Genomic DNA, 23,525 nt, shown 5'->3' with positions numbered 1-23,525 from the left:
CAAGAAGAATTGTTTCAAGAATAGATCCGGACAGGATGTGTGCCAGTGTTGTGATTGTACAACCTGTAAACAGTGCTAGATTTTTAGCATTTTTCAAAACTCAAAAAATGGTTTAAGAAATAAGACAATGGTCGATAAATTGTTGCACATCTCCAGTGATTTTAAACAAAATTACCAATTATGTAAATAAGAATTAGTGGTTGAAAAATTCGGACATTCAACTTAATGAATCAACCAATCTAAATTTAATAAAAGTCCCCGAGGTTGGTAAGTTAAGGAATAAGAATGTCTCCTCCCTATCTGTTTTACACTCCAAAATGAACCATGTATGTATAAATTTTCATTTCGATATAACTGTCTAATTCATTAAAATATGTTTAGTAATATACTTCAGAATTAATATCTTTAATTAGAAATAAAAAATAAAATAATAATCATAGAGCAGCTGTGCTCCTATATACACTCCATAAAAATTCAAACCTTATCCCTTCCCTTTCCAATTCACATCATTTTGACCGCTTTCCCTTCATTTTTTGTACATATTTTTTTTCTTTTTTTTCAATTTAATGCTTTTTATCATAATTATTGTTATCAAAGTTAAAATGTTTTACCTTTAAAGAATGTTTTATTATATACTATTTTTTTTCCAGATGCGATTGTTAATGAATATTTTTTACTTGAAATATATTTCAGAATGATAAAGTAGACTTTTTCCTTTAAATTTGAGTTCAGAAAGATTTCTAACTAAATGTTTTTTTAATAATTAACGTTTGCAGTTATAAAATATTTCGAAAATCAAGATTTATTAGATTCATAACTTCAGATATTTCCAACAATTGTTCAAAGTTTTAATTCTCCAATTATATTTTGAAGGTAATAATCTGTGACAATTAGAAAACTATAAATTTCAAACTATTCTTTTAAATTTGTTATTTCAAAATTAATGTGAAAACTTTGTCCAAGGTTTTACTACAGAGGGTGCCACCCGCGGCAGATATAATTTAAAATTCTTAAGTATTAAATCTACAGGATAACTGTTAAGAATATAGTTTTATTTAAGACTTGATTATAGAAAGGCTTCGTTTTTATTATTGTTCTTAATCGTCCTAAGAATAACTATTTATTGATGGCATCGAAATTGATTGATATCCGCTAGATTAGAACTTGTTCACAGCCATACTGAAAAATCATGTTTTGTATCGTATTACAGACAATTTTCCACGAAAATCAAAATTAAAAATGAATACCAGTCTTCGGGTGGAGAGCTGTTAATAATACAAAACGATAAATAACTATTCCAAAATTGAATTCAACCGCCGATTCTGTTTAAATACTGATTGTTGCAGTTCCCTAGGTTTAGTAGTAAATCATTGACACAGAGAAAACAACCTATAAATTTAAACATTAATATTTGCTTAAATTTGGAATAGTTATTTATCGCATCGTATTATAGACAGCTTACAACGGATTTTAAAATGAACAATTATAAGATAAAACAAGTTTTGTTAGCCCCGAGGGACCGAAGGCTTGGCTAACAAAACTGCTATTAATATCATAATATTTTAATTCGTAGAAAAATGGCTATAATACGATACATTATTTTTCAGTATGTCTAAGTTCTAATTCAGTGGATATCAATCAGTTTCGAAGCCGTGCTGGAAAAAGAGTTACAAAGTGAAAGGTTATTAGTTTTATTTTTAAGTTAGGTCCGTTCACTGATGATTCTTAAGACCCCCATAGGTTCGATTCACATAAGTATAAAGGGGAACATTTTTTATAAAAAAAAGGTCGGAAGAGGCTGCAGTTTGTTGACAAACTAGCGGCTGCGGCTGTGGCTGCTGATAAACGCAATTTTTGGTTTACAAATTTAAGATTATACTACAATTAATTTTACTAGTGGTTGCGCCCCTAGCATAAAGGGGAAGTGACCGGAACGAAAATAGCATAAACCATCCAAAGACTTAAATATAAAAAATCAAAAAGGCTAAAACCATCATCGGACTCATGTGAAGCTTCCCTAAAATGAAGAACTCTATCGGTTCAGTAGTTATTGAAATCTTAAGCTACAGACAAAAATAAACGTTACTACTTTATATAGGACTAGCGGCTTCGCTCCTAGTCTCTAGGACTTTGCCCCAAGAGGTAATATTTACCAAAAATTTGTTGAGGATTTTATTTGGATTTTGAGAGGGGGGGGATGTTGCAAATCCCAAGAAAATAGCTTAAAACCACTAGATATATTCCCTGAAGAGTCAAATCCTATCGGTATAGTGGTTGCCGAGATCTTAAGCTTCAGACGGACGGACAGACGGAAAGACAGACATCAAGCTGCTTTGTATTATTTATACTATTTTCACCCTGTCTTCTTTCATGCACATTTGACATTTTTACAATTTTAGAATTTGATGTGAAAATTTTAGAATTCTATCCATCTAGCAAAATTTTCTTAATTAGATCTAATTAACTTGGAAACTTTCGAGGCGACAAATTTCTTCAAATTCAATTTTCCCCTTCACCTTGTTCTCAAATTAAAATCTAGCTCCATCCATTCCTAATGCTGCACATATGGTAAGGCTAAATTATATTTGTATCTTACACGGATAATGGGATAAGGAAAGAAACCTTAAAAAAGAAAGAATATGTTATATATATTTGGTATATGAAAGATCTTAAATAAAATTGAAGCAAAAAAAACGTTGTTTTACTACATATATAAAATATGTTTCATTATATCTATTTAAGATTATACATAAAGCTGTATAGACATGTTTTTAAAATCTAAATGAACAAATAAAAACTTAAAACGAAACAAGAATGACAACATTTCTAATCACAGATATATAAACCATTTAGAAAAATACCAATAAAAGGAGATCCGACAAAGTGTCCGTCAAAATGAGCCGTGTGACGTCAATAGATCCATCTCTTTTTTAAAGGGTTTCCTTTCCTACTTTTCCTCTAATCTCTTCATTTTTATGACGTCACACGGCTCATTTTGTCGGACACTTTGTCGAGTCTCCAATAAAAGATCAACAAACAGACTAACAAAGAATGTCATTTGATAAATGCTCATAAATCATTTGAATTTTCTTTCCATCTATATTAAGAAATAAAATCTATCTTAAATAGCAGCCGAGAAAATCACATTTAGCCAAAAGCCATACGGACAAAGAAAATTGTGAATTAAAGAGTAGCTTTGTAGATAAAACTTATTCTGAGCTATTGATAGTTTAAAAGTAAAAAGTGTACTATATTTATTTATTTTTAGTGTTAAATTTTTTAATGGATTTATTTTGGTTCTAAACCAGATTATCGTGTACTCTAATAGAGTGAAATTTCCAACTTGCTAAAATATCGATTCCTCAGATCCACCCCATTTACCCATTTAATTTCCTTCTACTAAACGAACTGACCGATAAATGATGTCCATGTTAGCAACCTAGATTGACGACAATTTTCCCCCTGTCATAATATCATGTATCCATTGTTCAGTAATTATATCAATAAATTAAGATTGTCTATCATTTATCAAATTTATGTATTAATATTTACAAAATAGTTCATCAATTATTTAGTAACACATATATTGTTATAATATTTATTTATCGCATCGTATCATAGACAAATTTCCGCGGATACGAAAATAAAAAAAAATACAAGATTGTAGCCCAAATGCCCGGGCTAACAAAACTAGTATTTATTTTATGATTTTTATTTTAATATTTGTGGAAATTTGTCTGTAATATGCTAGAAAAGATTTTTCAGTATGATTATTCTTCTCCGGAGTAAACAACAATATTTTTCTCTGTTTCCCAGATTTTAACCTTAAAAAAAATGTACATATTTTTTTAGATATACGGTGCAAGGACGTCCAAGCTTTTTATTTCAGGTGGGAAATGAAGGTTTTCAAAGGTTTGGTGGGTAATATAATGTACTTTCGATTATTTTAAGCGTGCCTCAAATTTGGTTTACGGACGGGGGGGGGGGGTATTCCTTTTTTTCCCTTACCCTTAGAGGTTTTTGTACAGTGATGAGTGAATTTATTGTATGGTATTATAGACATTTTCATCTAAAGGAAATAATCAATGATTTTTATTTTTCCTTGGACAACTTGAATCTGCGGATTGAGCCATATAGCATAACAGAAAAACAATAATACCAAGGGAAGTAGGTGACATCATGCTGTTCATTACACTAGTCCCCAAAGCTTTATACCAGCGTTTTCTTATTTGTTTGCTAATCAACTTTGGGGACTTTTGATTGATTGTTCAATTATTTCTATGTCCAAATGTTTTAACCACTTACTGTAATCTACAGAAGGGGTAATTTTGTGTTTCTTCAATGGGGATATACATCAATTTATCGACCATTGTCTTATCCCTTTAGATACCTGAATAATACCTGTACGAGTTTAGCAGAGTCAGGAAGGTTATTAACGAGCTGGTTCCAAATATAAATAGCAACATTTTCTGTTGTGCTTACTACACCATTCTTAAAATACTCAACATCGCTGCAAGAAGAAATTAGTTATTTGTTATTAATTTATTTATAGTTGATTATTTGATATTTTAGGTTTGGTTAGGTAAATTATATTTTCAACAATAATATTTTTGTACCATTACTGATAGACCGACGGACCGGCTAAATTGATCATTGGCATCGGGAATAAAAAATTCACTTTTCCACCATAGCGTTACTGACTTACAGACAAATTAATTAAAGACTAGCATCACTACTTAACTATTTACTAAACAAGGATGACAACATCTTTAAAGCGAAGCTCTGAAACTGTAGGACAACGGACATTAACACTCGGATGATTAGAACACATACAAATTTGTTGTTAAAAAAGTCAAAAATCTTTCTGGTATTGATTATAGAGTTGCTACGCTTTCTAAATCGTACCTAACTTCTACAGGAATCACCATGCAAAGTTTGAAATCGATATGACAATTCTGACATGCCTAAATTAACAAATAACGGACAGATGTACGGGCCGACCCTAATTATGGAAAAGCTTCGCTTTTAATTACTTACTTATCAATATTTTTATGATCAAGAATATCGAGAACATTTTCTTTGAGAACAACTTTAAGATCAGCTATGTTCATAACCATTCCAGTTCTTCTAAATATAGAAAGAGTTGGCATTTTCCTGCGGGGCCATTTACCTGCAAGGCTACCCTTACTACAAGGATGACAATATCATCTATGTGAAGCTCAAAATCCGACGGCCAGACGAACTAATATTAACACATTTAGAGTAACAACGCATCTAATATTCAACAAAAATCCACAACAAAAAAAAAGTTAATGTATTTAGGATGCTTAATTAGGTATATAAGTAAAATAAATTATAAGTAAAATGGGTAAAAATGTGAAAAATGTGAAAAATAGCCCAAAACCTGCAAAAAGGCAGTCTGACTGTCATTGTTGTTTTCTTCAAACGACAGGAAACTTAATTTTGATATCTTTAACTGAAAAAATTTTGAAAATCGGACCATAAACACCAAAGATATGGGGAAAATGTGAAAAATATTAAAATAGCCAAAAACCTGCAAAAAGGCAGTCTGACCGTCATTGTTGTTTTCTTCAAATGACGGGAAATTTAATTTTGATATCTTCAACTGAAAATTTTTTGAAAATCGGACCATAAACACCAAAGATATGGGGAAAATTTGGAAAATATAAAAAATAGCCTAAAACCTGCTAAAAAGCAGTCCGATCGCCGTTGATGTTTTATAGTTAATTTTGCTACTTAATGATGGGAATGCTGTCAAAAAATTTCAGCTCTCTATCTTTTATAGGAGCCGAGAAAATCACGTTTCCCCCAATTCATTAATTACGGACGGACAGACGGACGGACAGACGGACGGACGGACGGACATTGTGAATTATAGAGTAGCTTCGCTACTAATAAATTATTAAAAATTTATATACACAAATAGGATTTAACGGAAAATTTCAATAAAAAAAGAATAACAACATCCATAAAAGCGAAGGTCTGAAACGATAGGATAAACGAACATTAGGACGTGTAGAGTGTAAGAACTGAATAAGCAGAATATTAGTGTACATGTCTAAACAAAATTGTTAGTAAATCTGTTGCAAAACTTTAAAACTTCAGTTTACTGTAAAATGACATTCGCTTCTAAACCGTACCTAATTGTTGTAGGAATCATCATACAAAGTTGGAAATCGATAGGACAATTCTAACATGTCTAAATGAATTAAAAGACCTAAACGCTACGAACGGAAGGGCTGACCCTAACTGTAGAAAACCTTCGTTTTTAAAAATATATTGCTATAATGTATTTATGTAAAGAAAATGTACAAAATGTGCAATATCGGAAAATCTGATACCAATGGTTAAAATTAGATTTTGAAGTTTTTCTTTAAATCTTTAAACAATTCTATATTTTCTTTTAAAAATTATCATATTTTAGCAAGGATGGCAACATCCATGAGTAGAAAAGCGCAGATAAAACAGAAAAGCCTATTATCTGCTCTATAATTCACATGTTCATTTTTTTAGTCACAAAGATATTATATTAAACTTGCATCATAAACAAGAACAAATAATTGTAGAAAGGCATATTATTCATAGCATTTTGAAAAAAGTAGATTGTATTTTAGAACATCATATCGTATTAATATGTAAGACAAACAGACAAACCTTCTGCTATTTTATAAAAGGATTATGATATGAGTTGTCTTGCACTCTAGAATCTCTATTAAGGAACCTTCTAAAAATAAAAGTAATATTGCATGTAAGAAATACTCCTCGTACAGTTAGTAAGATGAATATAATTTTAATCTCTTAAAAGGTAATACAACTTTACAATATAATCTTTTAATACCTATATTTGCGACAACTTTTACTACACAGATACTTTTTATACAATTTTTATCCTCTTATTTCATAAAATTTTTAGTAAACTTTTTCTCTTAGTTTGTGATGGTGAAAATAATATTATAGGATTACAAATTCAAGAAAGTAAAAATGTATTTATCTACTCAAATATCATGGACGACACACAGGATAAAAAATGAAAGGAAGATTTATTTGTTGTAATTTGTAAGTTAGAATATGATCTAATAAATTGTGTCATGCAACCACTCTACATTATCAATAACAAAAAGAAGAATGATTAAATTTTCAATGAAGGAAGGGGAATCTTCATAAAAAATATATATTACAAAAATATTTTTTAAACATTATCTATTTAAATTGTTTCGGCTACTAAAAACTGAGCTTAACCATTGCCACTAAATCTTAAACAAAAGCATCAAATAAGATAATTTCATTATCGTCTTTTGGTTAATTAAGATTGTTTTCATATTATTGGGAACTTGCAAAATTAAAATCTATTAGGTACTTGATCTCTTAAACTATGCCTACGCCATGTTGTACCTCAAAAATTATAAGCTAGAAACTTTTTATGGTGCCTATAAAAAGGGAATAAATTTGAAAACTTTTAGTGAAGTATCCCAAATGGTGTCATATTAAAACAGTCCATTATTCTAATATGACGTAATTCGGCACTATAAAGAGCTTCTAAAGCTATGACATTCATTACCTTAAATTATAAGCTCTTGAATCCTAACAAGTAAATACTTTACCTGTCCGGTTGACCACCAACCATGACCTCTAGAACATAGTTGTGACCGTGACCATTCGGATTGTTACACTTCCCAAAAATCTCCAAATTTTCAGCATCTGATAATTCGGGACTGTGCAGCCTAGTAAAATTATTTCAATTTATTTCGAAGTAAGGGGGAGGGGGGTTTATGATTGACCAGGAACTTTGAGGGTAACCTCGAAAATTTAATATCATTGATGAAAAAAGTTTTCTTTCTTGATTATTTTGTTTTTGTTTTGAAATGAAATAGTACATCCAGTACATTAAAGTAATTTAAACATTTATTTTCAGTAAACTCTGTTTCCAACTAGAAATAAATTTTGAATACATCAAGACATTTAGCTTGGACAGTTTATATTTGTGGTTTCCCTCAAAATGCCGTTTGAGCAAGTAAATCCTTCCCCACCCCCTCATTGTGAAATTAACTAAAAATAAAAAATAATGTTGAGGCAGTGTAATGGTTAGGTTAGGCTATATTGGGTACTCGGTAGCCCCGCAGGGTTTGGGCACCTTCCCTTTCCTCATTTCAATGATTGAAGGGTTTTCGGTGGTCAATAGGCAATATGGGTGAAAGCACACCTGTTATAGTAAGTTCTCAAAAAATGTATCCTTAATAAATTAAACATGATAATAGTTATTTCTCGCATCTTATCATAAACAACTTTCCGGGGATTTAGAATGTACAATTATAAGATTAAAACCAGTTTTTTTAGACCCGAGGTGCCGAAGGCACCGGCTAAAAAACTGGTTTTAATATTATGATTGTACATTTTTATATTCGTAGAAAGTTGGATATAATACGATGATAGACATAGTTTTTTCGTATGGATGAGAACCGGTTCCTATCCACCGGATCCGAATGGATACGAGAATAGTTATTTCTCGTATCGTATTATAAACGGCTTTCCGCGGATATAGAATGTACAATTATAAGATTAAAACTAGTTTTTTTAGCCCCGTGGTGCCGAAGGCACCGGCTAAAAAAACTAGTTTTAATCTTGTGATTGTACATTTCTATATTCGTAGAAAACTGGATATAATACGATGCTAGAAATAGTTTTTTCGTATGGATGAGAACCGGTTCCTATCCACCGGATTCGAATGAATACGAGAATAGTTATTTCTTGCATCGTATTATAAACGGCTTTCCGCGGATATAGAAAATACAAATATGAGATTAAAACTAGTTTTTTTAGCCCCGAGGTGCCGGAGGCACCGGCTAAAAAAACTGGTTTTAATCTTATGATTGTACATTTTTATATTCGTAGAAAGCTGGATATAATACGATGCTAGACATAGTTTTTTTGTATTCATGAGAACCGGTTCCTATCCACCGGATTCAAATGAATACGAGAAAAACTATTATATCCCTCCCTAGAAAAAAATGTCCCAGATCAATGTCTGTCCTTTTTGATTTTCAAGTTTATATAAAGTGAACTATGGCAAAACTTAAGAGGGTTAACATTTTAAATTTTTAAAGTAAAGGTCATATTTGCAATAAAATTGTCCTATAATTTGATATGATGGATATTCGATTATTAAAATTTGAAGACAATTTGTAAATGGTTAAAATTGTTGCCATTTCACTAATTTTGTAAGTGGGGTAACGCTTCCAACCAGTGGCGTGCGAACCGAAGGGGGCATTTGGGGCAATCGCCCCCCCCCTAGCGACTAAAACGCCCCCCCCTGCCCCCCCCTAGCCACCGCCCCCCCCTAAATGTTGAAAAATGCCCCATTTTGCCCCCCCCCTGGTCAACAAAAATGCCCCTTTTTGCCCCCTACCCTACAAAAAGCAAAACTATCCCAGTTTCCCAAAAAAAGATCAAGAAATACTCAAAAAAAAATTTTTGGCGCTTCGCGCCATCCAGACAGATACTATTCATTTAGCCTTACAAAATTTTTTAATTAGTGTAGAAATTAGGTTATAATATTTTTTCACTGAACATAAAAAACCAGGTAATAGGAAGTATTTTATTTTGTACTAGCGGCTACGCCCCTAGAGGCCTCTAGTGGCATTTTGAATGTTTTTTTTATTTAAAATATCTAATTACAGAAATAATTGGTTTATGTTTCGTTCAAGTCTCTTTTTCAGGAGGGGTAATTTTTTTCTAGGGGCGATTTCTCCTAAGAGATGGTGGTACCCTCCCCCAAAATAGTTATAAACCTTCCCGGGACTTATGAGAAGCTACCCTGTTAAGGAGAACCCAATCAGTTCAGCGGTAAGCGAGATCCTTTGGTACAAACACACAGATAAACACACAGACAAACACACAGACATCCTGTTACTTTAGTATAAGGATAATATAAACTTTTTACCGAAGAAATTTTGTACATCCCCAATGATGAAACACAAAATTACCCCTTATATAGATTACAATTAGTGGATTTAATGTGTGGAAACTTGACTTAATTAACCAACCAATCAAAATTCCATTGAAGTCCCCAAAGTTGTTGAACCAACGAATAAGAAAATTTTTTATGAAATATTGGGGACTAGTGTAATAAATAGCCCAAAAACCCCTCACTCCCGGAAAATTTGAAGAAAAAGATTTGCGCTTCGCGCCCTTCCAAATGGTTTATGCTTTTTATCTGCTTTTTATTTTGTTTTTATTTCTATAAAAATATGTGTAAACAACAAATATTTAATCAAAAAGTTATTTTATATAAAAAAGAAACAGCGTTGATATTTATCTAAGCATTTTTCTCAACACTGTATGTTTCGGTATGTATTTCTTGTATTCCCTGGCAAGTTCGAACCCATCAATCCCTTTGTCCTTACACCAAATTTCCCCAGAGAATGAGTGTGTTACGCGGCATTCCTAACTATCTCCGCGCGGCGCGTGGCTTGTAAACGAACAAAAGAGACGCGCACTTTTCCTTTGATTAGTCCCACGTGAGGAGCTACGTGAATGAAAATAATGTATTGCTTGAATATACATGTGCTCTGATGTGTGGAATGTCTCAAATAAGCCTTCCTGCTTAGTTTGACATCATATGTGGTAAGAATTTATCTTTTAATTCTTGAAAATAAGCGTAGAATGGTACAATTTTATGAAGAAATTTAAATCATTAATTTTTCAACAAATAGACCATTTAACTGCTAAGTTTTATCATACGAATATTTTCCTTTATTTTATTGATCATTTGAATCTAAAATTATCAATTTCTGATGCGATTTAATATGTTTCGTGCCAATTTAAAGTTTTTTAGAAATTTTATATTTTTAATTAAATTGAAATCACGCAACCTCGATCTTACAAAAATAATAACCATTAATTTTATGTAATTAATTCTTATATTTTTGTTTTAGACTTACTGTTTTCATGGTAATAAATACACATTCGTAAACTTCACTATGTTGGTCATTCGGAGGGCTTGGAGATAAGATTTCGAGAACGGCTAGGCATTGCGTTCCGAAACAATGAAAACAAGACAGAACAGATGCAGCTAAGAAGAATCTGTGAAGTTTTGTGAATGTGTTGGTTGTGATACCTTAACACATATTATAGTCGTAATCAGTACAGTTAACTTTAGTGACAATCATGGGTCCTAAAAAGAATAAAGGTGAACAATTGAGTAAGCGGCTGTGTCCAGCCGTTGATGCCCTAACCAGTGAGCTAAGTAGAGTGATGAAGTTGGTCAGTGATACTTCAGAACTTGATGTTAGACATCTCACTAAGGAGTCAATCCTTGTCCACGACAAGTTCGAAACGTTCGACAGCATCATGGGCGGTTTTAGCAAGCTTGGTTTGAGAATCCAAGAGCTTGATGAGTTTAGTGACATTTATTCTGATATAGTTACTGTGCAAAAAGACTATAGTGCCTTGAAAGATGCTCTTGATGCTATAGAAGAGCTTAGTGACATTCAAAGTGTTGTTGATGTTGTTGGTGATAATTTGCCTAACCATCAGGCTGAACTTTATGATCGATGTTTGAAGATTGTGAAAGTTACTAAAGGGCCATATTTTCCCTTGCCTGATTCAATTATAAACACTTTGTCTGCTTTGATGAAACGATTGGCTGAGGTTAAGCTTGAACCTGTGAAGCCACCCACAACGACGGCGGGTGCCTCGACAGCATCGCCATTTGTGTCACCGTTTGGCACACCACAGTTCGTCACCGGTTCTATGTTCACGCCAGGATATATGAATCGTGTTGACGAACGTTTACTTCCCTCCTTCGACGGCCAGGAAGCAGCCTACGTAAGTTTCAAAGACAATTTTAAAAAGCTTACTGTAGGACAGGACCCGTCGTATTTACAGTTATTGTTGAGCAGTGAAAAGGTCTGTAAAAATAAAGAGCTGAGACTCCAGTTAATTCAGATTCAATCGCATGAATCTCAGTGGGCTTACCTTGACGCGCGTTTCAAATCCAAGACACGTCAGATGCTCTGCCTTTTCAACCAATGGGAGAAGAAGTCTAAACCGTCTGACTCCAACCAGATTGTGACTGTGTTAGCAGAGTTTGGTGGTGCAGTTAGCCAGCTGGAGCAGCTGACTAAAGATGATGAAGATGATGAGGTTACCACAAGCCAGTGGTTGACCGTGATACTTCTGGAGATGTTATCCAAGAAGTTGCCCCGAGATTTTCAAGATAAGCTTAATTTAGCATTGGGCTCGATGGATGTCCCAAATCTGCCAAAGTTGATGCAGATTATCGAGGAGCAGAGGGGCGCTATTTTAATGAGGTGTTCAACTGATATGGACACCCCCTCTAAGAAGAAGGGTAATCCTGCGACAGCAGCTGCCGCCGTAGGTAAACCTGGTAAATCTAAGATGAAGCAGTCATGTTTTGTTAATGGCTGTGATGATATGCACTTACTTTATAAGTGCCCAAAATTTCATGACCTGTCAGTGCCAGACAGGAAGAGTATTGTGGAGAGTGCTGGATGCTGTTGGCTTTGTTTGCAGAAAGGGCATAAATCTGTGGATTGCCCGAAGGCAGATGTAATAGGCGGATGCAAAGTGGATAATTGTGGTATGACCCATAACAACCTTCTCCATGAGAGTGTTGATATGGCTGCCGCCGTCTATGAAGCACATACTTCCCCTGAGGCGAACCTAATGTTAATGTTACAACAATTAGACGTCGTTAATATTAATCGCCAGGAGGTCCCAGTGACCGCCATGTGGGATACTGGTTTAACTACCTCAATGGTAACCCAGTCACTTGTTAATAAACTTCAGTTACCTTTTACTGGACGTTCAGCAAGAATTTCTCTAGCTGACGGTGAAGTTAAATGTCTCCCGACGGTCAAGCTATGTTTAGTTGATCGACACAAGAAATATCACATGTTAGAGCCTGTGGTAGTGCCTCTCATTGGTCCAAAAGAGGCGATCTGCTCCATGAATCCTGTGGAGGCAGCTGTTTTGTTTAATATGAAACCTGAAGATTTTACTTTGGTTAATGGGCAGGTTGATTTGCTCATTGGGCACCTCTGCCCGTCGATGTTTCCCTACTCTGAACGTTCAGTAGGAGAAACCATGCTTTACTCCAGCCTGTTTGGATCTGGATATTTTGCTGTTAGTGCTAATGGATTAGCAAAGAGTAGGTATGTTGTCTGCTCAAATTTCGAGTTGGAAAGTGAAGCTATAGGGTTTTTAAAACCAGAAAGCTCAGATGTTCAGCCGCAGCCGACTGTTGGTGCTGCTTGTGATGCTATTATTGAACCTGTTGGTTCTGCTTGTAACGCTGCTGATGAACCTTTTGGTTCTGCTAGTGCCGCAGCCGTTGACAACATGGCTACGGCGGGTGTTGCCGTGGCTAATATTGATAATGATGTTAGTTGTGCTGCAGTTATTCCTGATGATATTGGTAACGATACTGTAGCCGTTGATAATATTGTTACGGCGGGTGTTGAGCCGCTGAATGATTCGGTTCCAGCCGGACAAGAGCCGACGGGAGTTTCGGTTCCGGCTGGACAAGAGCCGATCAGAGTTTTGGTTCCAGCTGGACAAGAGCCGACGGGAGTTTCGGTTCCAGCTGGGCAAGAGCCGATGAGAAATTCGGTCCTGGCCGGACAAGAGCCGACGGGAGTTTCGGTTCCGGCCGGACAAAAGCCGGTAGATGATTCTAAGTTTTATAACAGCCACACTTTTATTACGTGCCCTGGTGGTGTTATGAATCAAGAATCGACTTGGTTGCTGCCAAGCTTGCCGCCCGACACAGGGTAAGAGGCCTGCAAATGGCGGGTGGAAATATGGCGGGTGTTGCCGCCAGAAAGTCATTGAGAATTTTCAAACCACACATATCTAATCTACAACATAAACTATTTATGTATGAAAATGATCTTTAAAGAAAAAATATTACAAGTTATATGTTGAGCTTGTGAAAAGAACCTAAATCGGTTCTGTAAAGAATAAGTATTCATTATTCAACTAATTTTATTGTTCATACCTAAGCACAAAATTTCTACAAAACTGTTTAGACTTTTAAAGCAGAATTTAAAAGATTTTGTTTCTTTAAGTATGATTTTGAAAAGCAAAAGTTTGTATGTATTAACTACCAAATGATTTTTGCAGAATTAAAATACCTCGAAAAATGTATTTTTTCATGGTTCACGTTTACTTAAAAAATGTTATTTCTCAGATTCTCATATGAAATAATGCATTAAAGTAAAGAACACAACATGTAATATTATTATGATAATGTTTAAGATATTCCTCGTTATTATTTTAAAAGATTATCGCAAAAATCAAGATATTTGTTTAAATTTGTAAGCAAATCAAAGATTTTCTTTCATTCCGGAGGCAGAGATTCTTAACAATTCATGTACAAAAGTTTTCTTTCACTCCGGGAGCTGGGATTCCTATTAATCCACGCGTAAAGATTTTTTTTCATTCCGAGAGCAGAGATTCGTAGTAATATACGTACCTAGCGATTTCGGACAATTTTAAACCTTGAGAAAATACTTTTGGCAATTATTTTCCTAGGTACATATATTTTTCGTTCATGTTTAAGCATTTATAATAATGAACACGATGTATGATATTATTAAAATATTGATTATTATTTTATATTAATATCACAGAATTAATTTAAGATAAACTATGCATATTTTAAATTAACTCTAACTTCATTTTTATCGCATATATTAAAATACTGCTTCAATAGTATTTTTTTTAAAAAGAAATGGGTAATTTCATCATTTCTTGAGATTTATAAGTAACGCAATTTTTGATACAATTTCGTTTAAACTTTTAAATCGATGCAAGATTTTTTTCATTTGAAATGCAAACTTAAGTTTTTTATACGTTTACGCAAGTTTTTTCAATGATTTAAGTCTTTCCGGGACCAGGGATTTTTTTCGCGGAAATTTTCCTAGGTACCTACGCAGATATAAACATTTTTATCCTTGTTGGGTTGAAATTTGATATGATAAGAAATTAACAAATGAGATTTTTTACATCATTTAAATATTTCTTTATGATTTATTACAATCACATAAATAATTTAATATTACATGCATATTAAAATTATTACTATTTACCTTTGAACTGATGCACCTAAAGAAAAAATGCAGATTTTTTTCGCCAATGAAATAAGTAGATTCTTTGATATTTGCAGAATTAAGCTTAATAAGACCGCTTTACGGCGTACCTTAGCTCTGTTTCCTCGGCCAGGCATGCCGCAAAACGGCAAAACTAAAGCATAAGATAATTTGTTTAATTTCGATTGCTTTGAGTGATGATTTAAAAGTGTCTTTGAATTATTTCATGATTCTTTTATTTTAATTTGATTTAAACATCACTAATTATGTTTATTTTCAGTTGATGCAGCCCTGCGCCAGAAATCCTGTTGGAAATTATGCAGTATCAAAAGTTGTGATGGAAAGACATAACGTCCGACAGGATAGCTGGAACATGGCATTTTTAATATTGATGGATTTGTTAGTTTGTATCTTGAGGGATTCATTCTGACTGAGGCCCCAAATTGCCTTAATTATGACTGTTTGAATATGTATAAGTTGCTTTCTTCTTAAAACAGAGAGAAATTGCAAATTCAGCATTTAGAGAAGTTCTTTTCTTATATTGAGCTTTTGTTTTATTTGGTAAATTTAATTTGCATATTTCAATTGCAATTTTAATTTTACGCAATTTTGATTCACGAAGATTTAAAATTATGAAATTTTAATTTTCCGAAGTTTGATGATTTTTTACAGTCATATTTTATTTAGATTTAAGTATCTATTTTATTAAAACATGTTTAGATTTAAGGATCTTACTTATCTTATCTGAAAAATGTTTAGATGTAAGCAAGTATTTTTCCGTCGGAGAAAAATTCTAATTATTGAGAAGTTTTTTATGCAATTTTACTTTTCTTTTCTAGCAAAAAGATTTAGTAGAAAAAATGTCATTATTTAATCTTTCTTTCTTTTGATGAAAAAAGTTTGAGTTGATTATTTAATTATTGATGCGATTTTTAGTTTAAAAATCATTTACCTATTTTATTATGTAGGTACCTAATTGAAGTTTAGGTACTATTGATTATTAATTCATGTATTCGCAATTACATGGTCTGTAATTCTAATTTTATCTGAGATTATGAGGCCATGATATAATGAGATGTGTGAGTGGTAAATGTGCAATTCATGAATGTTGAATGCTTTTCCCATTCCTTATTCCTATCCTTATGTGGTAGTGGAGTCGGTTTGAGTTATTGTGGTATTCGTAAGTTACCATAACCAATTTTAGGCCTTATGGCCATGACATTTTAAACTCTTGTGGTTTATGTGTTGTGAGATTGTGATTTCGTGGACACTGTCTGCACGCATATTGCAAAGATGAGGTATTGTGTTCGATTCCCAGTGAATAGACGGGTGTGTTTCGGTATGTATTTCTTGTATTCCCTGGCAAGTTCGAACCCATTAATCCCTTTGTCCTTACACCAAATTTCCCCAGAGAATGAGTGTGTTACGCGGCATTCCTAACTATCTCCGCGCGGCGCGTGGCTTGTAAACGAACAAAAGAGACGCGCACTTTTCCTTTGATTAGTCCCACGTGAGGAGCTACGTGAATGAAAATAATGTATTGCTTGAATATACATGTGCTCTGATGTGTGGAATGTCTCAAATAAGCCTTCCTGCTTAGTTTGACATCATATGTGGTAAGAATTTATCTTTTAATTCTTGAAAATAAGCGTAGAATGGTACAATTTTATGAAGAAATTTAAATCATTAATTTTTCAACAAATAGACCATTTAACTGCTAAGTTTTATCATACGAATATTTTCCTTTATTTTATTGATCATTTGAATCTAAAATTATCAATTTCTGATGCGATTTAATATGTTTCGTGCCAATTTAAAGTTTTTTAGAAATTTTATATTTTTAATTAAATTGAAATCACGCAACCTCGATCTTACAAAAATAATAACCATTAATTTTATGTAATTAATTCTTATATTTTTGTTTTAGACTTACTGTTTTCATGGTAATAAATACACATTCGTAAACTTCACTATGTTGGTCATTCGGAGGGCTTGGAGATAAGATTTCGAGAACGGCTAGGCATTGCGTTCCGAAACACTGTATGTCTGTCTAAATGAATAACTATATATAATGTCATATTATTTTCAGGATAAGTTTATCATTTTTTTGTGTACATACCCTTACAAAAAGACATGTTTTTTTTATGGCAATTTTCATTAAAAACCCTTAAAACCAATTACACTCTATATTCTTAACTTGATAAAATACGCCACTCTTGTTGTCTTTAATTGATTTTAGTTCAAAGGGGGAGTAAATATTTTTAGGTGCGCTTCAGGCACCGCGCTTATAAATCCTTGGAAACACCACTTAATAAAAAATCAACAGAGTTTTAAAGTGCGATTTAAAGAGGGTAGGATATGTTGATATAACTTTTTAGCCTTTCTATAATTCACTATGGCTGTCAGTACGTAATGCTAAGGGGGAAGTGTGATTTTTTCAACTGCAATTAAAGATAGAAGGCTAAAACTTAATGTTAACATTCCCATCATTATGGAGTATAATTAACTATTAAAAATTCATGGAGGTCGGACTGCTTTTCAGGACGTTTTTGGCTATTTTTGTATTTTTTAAATTTTGGGTATAGTCCCTTTTGTGACATTGCCTCTTAAGGTGCATTTTGTCGTATTTTCACAGTAGCTTTTCACCTAATTATAGCTCCTGCGGGGCCAATTGCCTAACCCTGCGGGGAAATCACCTGACCTAACTTAACCTAGAATAACCTATTAAAAGCTACTATGAAAATACGACGAAATGCCCCTTAAGAGGCGTTGCCACAAATGAGACTATACCCCAAAGTTTTCAATATTTCTAAGAGATTTATATACAGTATACGTTACAAAAAATGACCGCTCTTTAAAATGTTCCTGCCTCCCATCAAATAAAGTTGTAACCCTATTTTTTGTATGTGTGCTTTTTATATTAGGGTGGGTTCATATCGGAATTAGACAAAGCGGGGATATGCAACAGATAAAATTAACCTTAAAAACATTTCTGACCGAAAAAGAATTTTAAAAAATTGAGTTTTAGAACACGACCACTTAAAAATATAATTCATTACCTATTAGTATGCAAAGACGACATTCAAAAAAAAATTTGAATCAGAACTATGGATTCATGGTGCTCCCTGGAAAGACCTTGAGGAGCTGAATCAGGAACTTTTGTCCGTTTCAAAATATCTCGTTCCTAGCCTTAGAAATCACTAAAAAACCAAAAAAATTTAAGGTTTATTGAGAATTGTCCAATTTGTAGAGGTTTTTTTAGATTTTCTCAGGCTAGGAACGAGATTTTTTGAAACGGACAAAAGTTCCTGACTCAGCTCCTCAAGGCATCTCCAGGGAGCACCATGAAGCAATAGTTCTGATTCAATAAATTTTTGACTCCCATTTACAAATAGCTATACAATTGAATGTCTGGTCGTCAGCGGTTTTAAGACTTAGGATAAATTTAAAATCATCCAGAGGTGTATTATATCTATATAAATTGAGTGCAGATCCCCGCTTTGGCCTCAGAAAAAAAATGTCCAAAATCGACCCACCCTATTTTATATATATGTTTAATTGTGTGTGTTGTGGTCAGTTAAATTAAAGAACTTTTACCGACATCCGGCAGTCCATAAAAGAAAAAATTCAAAATGCCAAAATTCAACCTATTATTATTTTTAGTGAATTTTACTTAAGCCCAAAAATCACATAGTAAAATTAATTTTAGCCTAGGGGTTATTCAGAGTTTTATCTCAAGCATAAAATTCTGCTTCTATAGACACCTTACTCAGCTTCCTAGCTCTCATACAAGTCATTTGAGCACAAAAAGCATGCACCAAGAACTCAAAATCAATGAAATTTGGGCTTTGTGCCCAGGGTGCCTAATTTTTAGATCTCAGCCCACAGAAGGGATAGAAAAAAGTTCTTTAGCTTTTTGGTGATGGCAGAAGGAATAAAAAGCAGTTACCATTTGAACCCATAGTCTAAAATGACTTTAAAGTACCCTTAGGGCCCCTCATAGGCTAGAATCGAGACATTTTCCATTTTCGATTTTCAGGACTCCAGGTATGAGTCTTTGGTTTGACTTTAGCTCCCTATAAGTGGAGCTAGTTTTGTCTTCGATTACCTCTCACTGTGGTATCTCAGTGTACTATCCTAGCTTGGTAGCTTGATATCTCAACTATCAAAGAGCTGAGACAACTTTTAGTGAGACCGCTTCAGTAGAGGAAGGAAAAAATTCACTCAAAATACATAATTGGTTGATTTTTGACATTTTGAATATTTTCTTTTATAGCCTGTCAAATGTGGGTCAATGTTCTTTAATCTCATTGACCGCAACAAACACAAGCATACATATGTATAAAGAGCACACACACAAAAAATATGGTTAAAACTTTATTAGAAGGGAGGCAATAGCATTTTAAAGACCGGTCATTTTTTGTAACGTATACTGTATCTGTAGATGAAAGGACAAGTAATTTTTTTTTACATAGTTCTTTAAAATATATTTTTTTGTGGATTATAATATTAAAAAAAAAAAAATTCTCGATGTTTCGAGCACCCAGTATGTAATTTACTTTGGCTGTCATCACACAACATACAGGAAAAAGGATTTGTGACTTTTTCTACCTAAAATATATATTTATTTCAACAGATGCTCTTTAAATCTACTTGTCTGTATTCTTATTAATGATTTTTTGTCCTTTGCTACTTAAAGATGTTGTCATCCTTGTTGTCATACAATAAAGAAATGTTTAAAATCAGTTTTACATATTAGGTTAATTTTTGATAAATTATTTCCAAAATGAGTGTTTTTATCCCCCCCCCACAAAAATTTTTTTTTAATGGGGTTATTCATCCTTCCTGCTGAGATTTTATAACATCCCCTTCAACCCATAAAAAATGTTTTGTGGTGGGGGGGGGGGGGGTAAGGTTAAATTATTTTTTTTCGAAGATGCTTTCTAGCTCCCTTCCCTTCGGTCATTGCAGGGTGGGGAAAAGGGATGGGGGAGAAGAGATGGGGGGGAAGAGATGGGGGATATAAATGGGAAATAGGGATGGGGGAAGGGATTGAGAAGAAGGGATAAGGACTAGAAGGCCCATAATCAAATAATCCCACCCCTTAAAACGCCCTTATTTAAAATTAGTATATATAATCAAAATGCCCCCCCCTAAAGCAAAGTGCCCCGGGGGCAAAAGGGGGGGCATAATTTTACAAAATCTTCAAAATGCCCCCCCCTAGACAAAGTGCTTCGCACGCCACTGCTTCCAACTATCGTTTTAAATTATTTTTATTTTTTATCGATTATTTATGCATTTTCGATGATCATTTCGTAATAGAATAAGATTAATTCAGTTTCAGATCATCCCTTACAGAGTAAATTTTTTGTTTCTTTAATAAAACAAAAAATAAGAAATCTTTAAGCAAATAATAATTGTTTGAGTAATTAAGAAAATAAATACATTAAACAAAACTTCAAACTAGTAAAGACATGCAAATGTCTATATGAATTTTAAAAATTTCTGCACATCCCTATCTGGTCAGAATTTATTTAATTGAGAAAGGATATACCCATTCAAACTCAAGTTAGAACTCCATTTACGAACAGGAGATGGACAACCTTTGTAAATTTGGCGTAACAACAGATTCAAATCAAATGTAGTATACGTGTAAATATTAAACATGGGAAAATTTGTTGCTAAATTAGGTTGCTAATATGGACCTTATTTATTAGTAAGTTTGTTCATACAGCATGAGGGGAGGGGATAGGGTAAAGAAGGTGGATAGGAGCTATCGTTATTTTAGTCAGCTATGAGTATCACTTTATTAGAGTATGGGGAATCTGCTTCAACACCCAAGAAGTTATATATTGATTTTAAGTTACTTAAAGATTTGCATTTGTACATTCTAAAATTGTTATGCCAAATCCTATACAATTTTCTAAGCCATCTAAAGGGTTTCCTAAGTCATACCTATTACATGTTTGTTGACATAAGTCATTTAGATAAATTTTTCGTAAAATTGCAAAAAAAATATAACTGTAGATAAAATTTCGTTGAATACGATAAATAAAACTATATTTAATTTAATTCTCTGCAACATATATTTTTTAACATTAGGCAGAAAAATGTTTGATTGCGACATTTCTACAAAACTGGCCACCCCTATAGAATTATGACAACACTCAATTTAGCAAACATTAGACATGTCTAATAGCTTTTGCCACTTTCACAAAATGGCTCTGACATTTTAATATTTTATTTTCCAGTTTTGCAAAGTAGGCCATTAGATTTCAAATTAAACGTCATTGTTGTTATTTTATAACAAATTATTTGTATTTTAGAAATACATTTTATTCAACGTAAGCACTGAAATAAAAAAAAACATAAAATACTTTTTAGGGTTTGTACTGTTGTTATATCAATAAATTAAGTCTTTATTAGGATATTAGAGTAAAACACTAGAGGGGGAAGAGGTTAGATAACTATATTTCCCTATCCCGATGACCTTGTGCCTACTCTCAATTCGGTCTTTGAAAATCAACTAATGGTGTCGGGATTATTAAAACAGCCAAGAAGATGCTAGCAGACAAAAAAGGTAATTGGAAAAAGGGCGGGGTAGTTATCTGTATATACATCTATGCTATAGATCTGTAATTAGGATATTAAAGACAGTTTTCCATGGATAGTAAAATGAGTGTTCATAGGATTAATTCCATATGTGAATTCTTAAAAAAATGCCCCACTAATCGCTTAGTGGGGCAAAATTGTTTTTGTGAAAAATCCTCCAAAATCACATAAAAAATCTACAAAAATTAAATAACATCTTATGTTCATAACCCTTCTATGATTTTGTGTAATTTTTGTAGATTTTTAATGTGATTTTGGTGGATTTTTCACGAAAACAATTTTGCCCCACTTTAAGCGATTAGTGGGGCAAATTTTTTTTAAGAATCCACCTCAGTTTTGTTGTAGAGCAGTTATGCTGATGACAATTGGAAAACATCATTCAAAGTAATGAAGCATATAGAAAACTAACGAACAAAGTTATAGAGCAAATGCTCCATCGTCATAGAAATCTTCACAGAGGATTTCATATCAGCTTAGAAAAAAATTGTAATTATAGGTTAGCTTCGATACTAAAAAAGTCACACAGAACTAAAAATCAAAAATCTTTTAATATGGTAAATGTTTCTTTGGATTCCAAGATTTTAACAGATTTTGTTTGTTTATATTTCATCATCTTCTCATCTTTAATTCATAACATAGAAAAGATACAACATTCTGGTTTTTTTTATATTTATTTTCTACATTGAGACATTTTTCATAATATGGACTTATTATTACTTGGATCTTACACAACATTATCATATACTTTTAACAAAGTGAAACTTGTAGATGGCTAAAAGAATCACCCCGTCCACCTCCCTTTACCTCCCCCCTCCCCTCCTACTGGATGAACAAACTGACTTATAAGTGAATAATAAACCCTTTTGTAAACACTTAGTTTTTAAAAATAATTTAAATTTTTAAAATTAATCATTTAATCATTATGATCCTTAATTTTTGAGAACAATCAATAACATGAAAGTTATATAAATTATCTTTTAGTGACTGACGGACGGTCGGACATACGGACATACCCTTTTTACCTGTGAGCTGCACTGAAAGTCTCCCTTCGGATCAATTTTACAAATGGCATTTTTGATAATCTAAAAATGTAATTTCAGTAGCGATATTAAAAACTTATTTCTCGTATTCATTCGAATCCGGTGGATAGAAACCGGTTCTCATCCATACGAAAAAACTATGTCTTTGGCACCACGGGGCTAAAAAAACTGGTTTTAATCTTATAATTGTACATTCTATATCCGCGGAAAGTTGTTTATAATACGATGAGAGAAATAACTATTCCATTATAGCTTCAAAATTGATTGCAAACCGGTTCTCAGCCATACTGAAAATTAATTAAAGCTTCGTATTACAGACAATTTTCAATGAATAATAAATCTAAAATCATGAAATTTATAAAAATCATGTGAGCTTGGTCCATCGGCCACTCGGGATAACAAAACTGTCTTTAATCTTAAAATTTTTTTTTCAATATCAGCAGAAAGCTGTGTATGATTCGATGGGATAAATGACTATTATCGTTTATAATAATTTGAGATCTGTAACAAATTATATAGAAAATATGTTTAAGTTACTGTATATTGACATAAAAGCCGTCCTTATGACTTTAAGCATCAGACACAATAGCAAAAATTTGTAATAATTTATAGACAGGATGGATGTATCTAAAATGAAATCCAGTGTTTAACTGCACATCATAACAAATCATTTAACTAAAAATGTGCCAAGCCCTAAAAACAAAAACTAATTATGTAAGCTGATTCTAAACACTATTGTTTT

At 33.0% G+C, this 23,525-nt stretch overlaps 1 protein-coding gene across 1 annotated transcript; it reads right to left on the bottom strand.

Annotated features, from left to right (window-relative positions):
- Positions 1–3,522: 3,522 nt before the first annotated feature.
- pr (6-pyruvoyl tetrahydrobiopterin synthase purple) lies at positions 3,523–22,838 on the bottom strand. Its single transcript, XM_080150239.1, has 5 exons — positions 22,766–22,838; positions 7,623–7,742; positions 5,038–5,127; positions 4,402–4,510; positions 3,523–3,824 (listed from the first exon to the last, which is right to left on the bottom strand). The coding sequence occupies exons 1-5, from the start codon at positions 22,813–22,815 to the stop codon at positions 3,771–3,773; spliced, it is 423 nt and encodes a 140-aa protein (XP_080006365.1). The 5' UTR covers positions 22,816–22,838; the 3' UTR covers positions 3,523–3,770.
- Between the last annotated feature and the right edge of the window lie 687 nt (positions 22,839–23,525).

Source organism: Acartia tonsa, chromosome 2 (genome assembly GCF_053477335.1).
Source record: "Acartia tonsa isolate MP-2025a chromosome 2, ASM5347733v1, whole genome shotgun sequence".
NCBI lineage: Eukaryota > Metazoa > Arthropoda > Copepoda > Calanoida > Acartiidae > Acartia > Acartia tonsa.
Note: the sequence above shows the minus strand (reverse complement) of the source record. Positions and strands in the feature narration are given on the sequence as shown.

Coding starts and splice junctions, on each gene's coding strand:
- pr (XM_080150239.1), bottom strand. CDS start 22,815: ATGCCATTTGTAAAATTGATCCGAAGGGAGACTTTCAGTGCAGCTCAC. Junction 7,743..22,765: donor ACTTTCAGTGCAGCTCACAG/GTAAAAAGGGTA, acceptor TAATTTTACTAG/GCTGCACAGTCCCGAATTAT. Junction 5,128..7,622: donor GTTGGTGGTCAACCGGACAG/GTAAAGTATTTA, acceptor TTCTATATTTAG/AAGAACTGGAATGGTTATGA.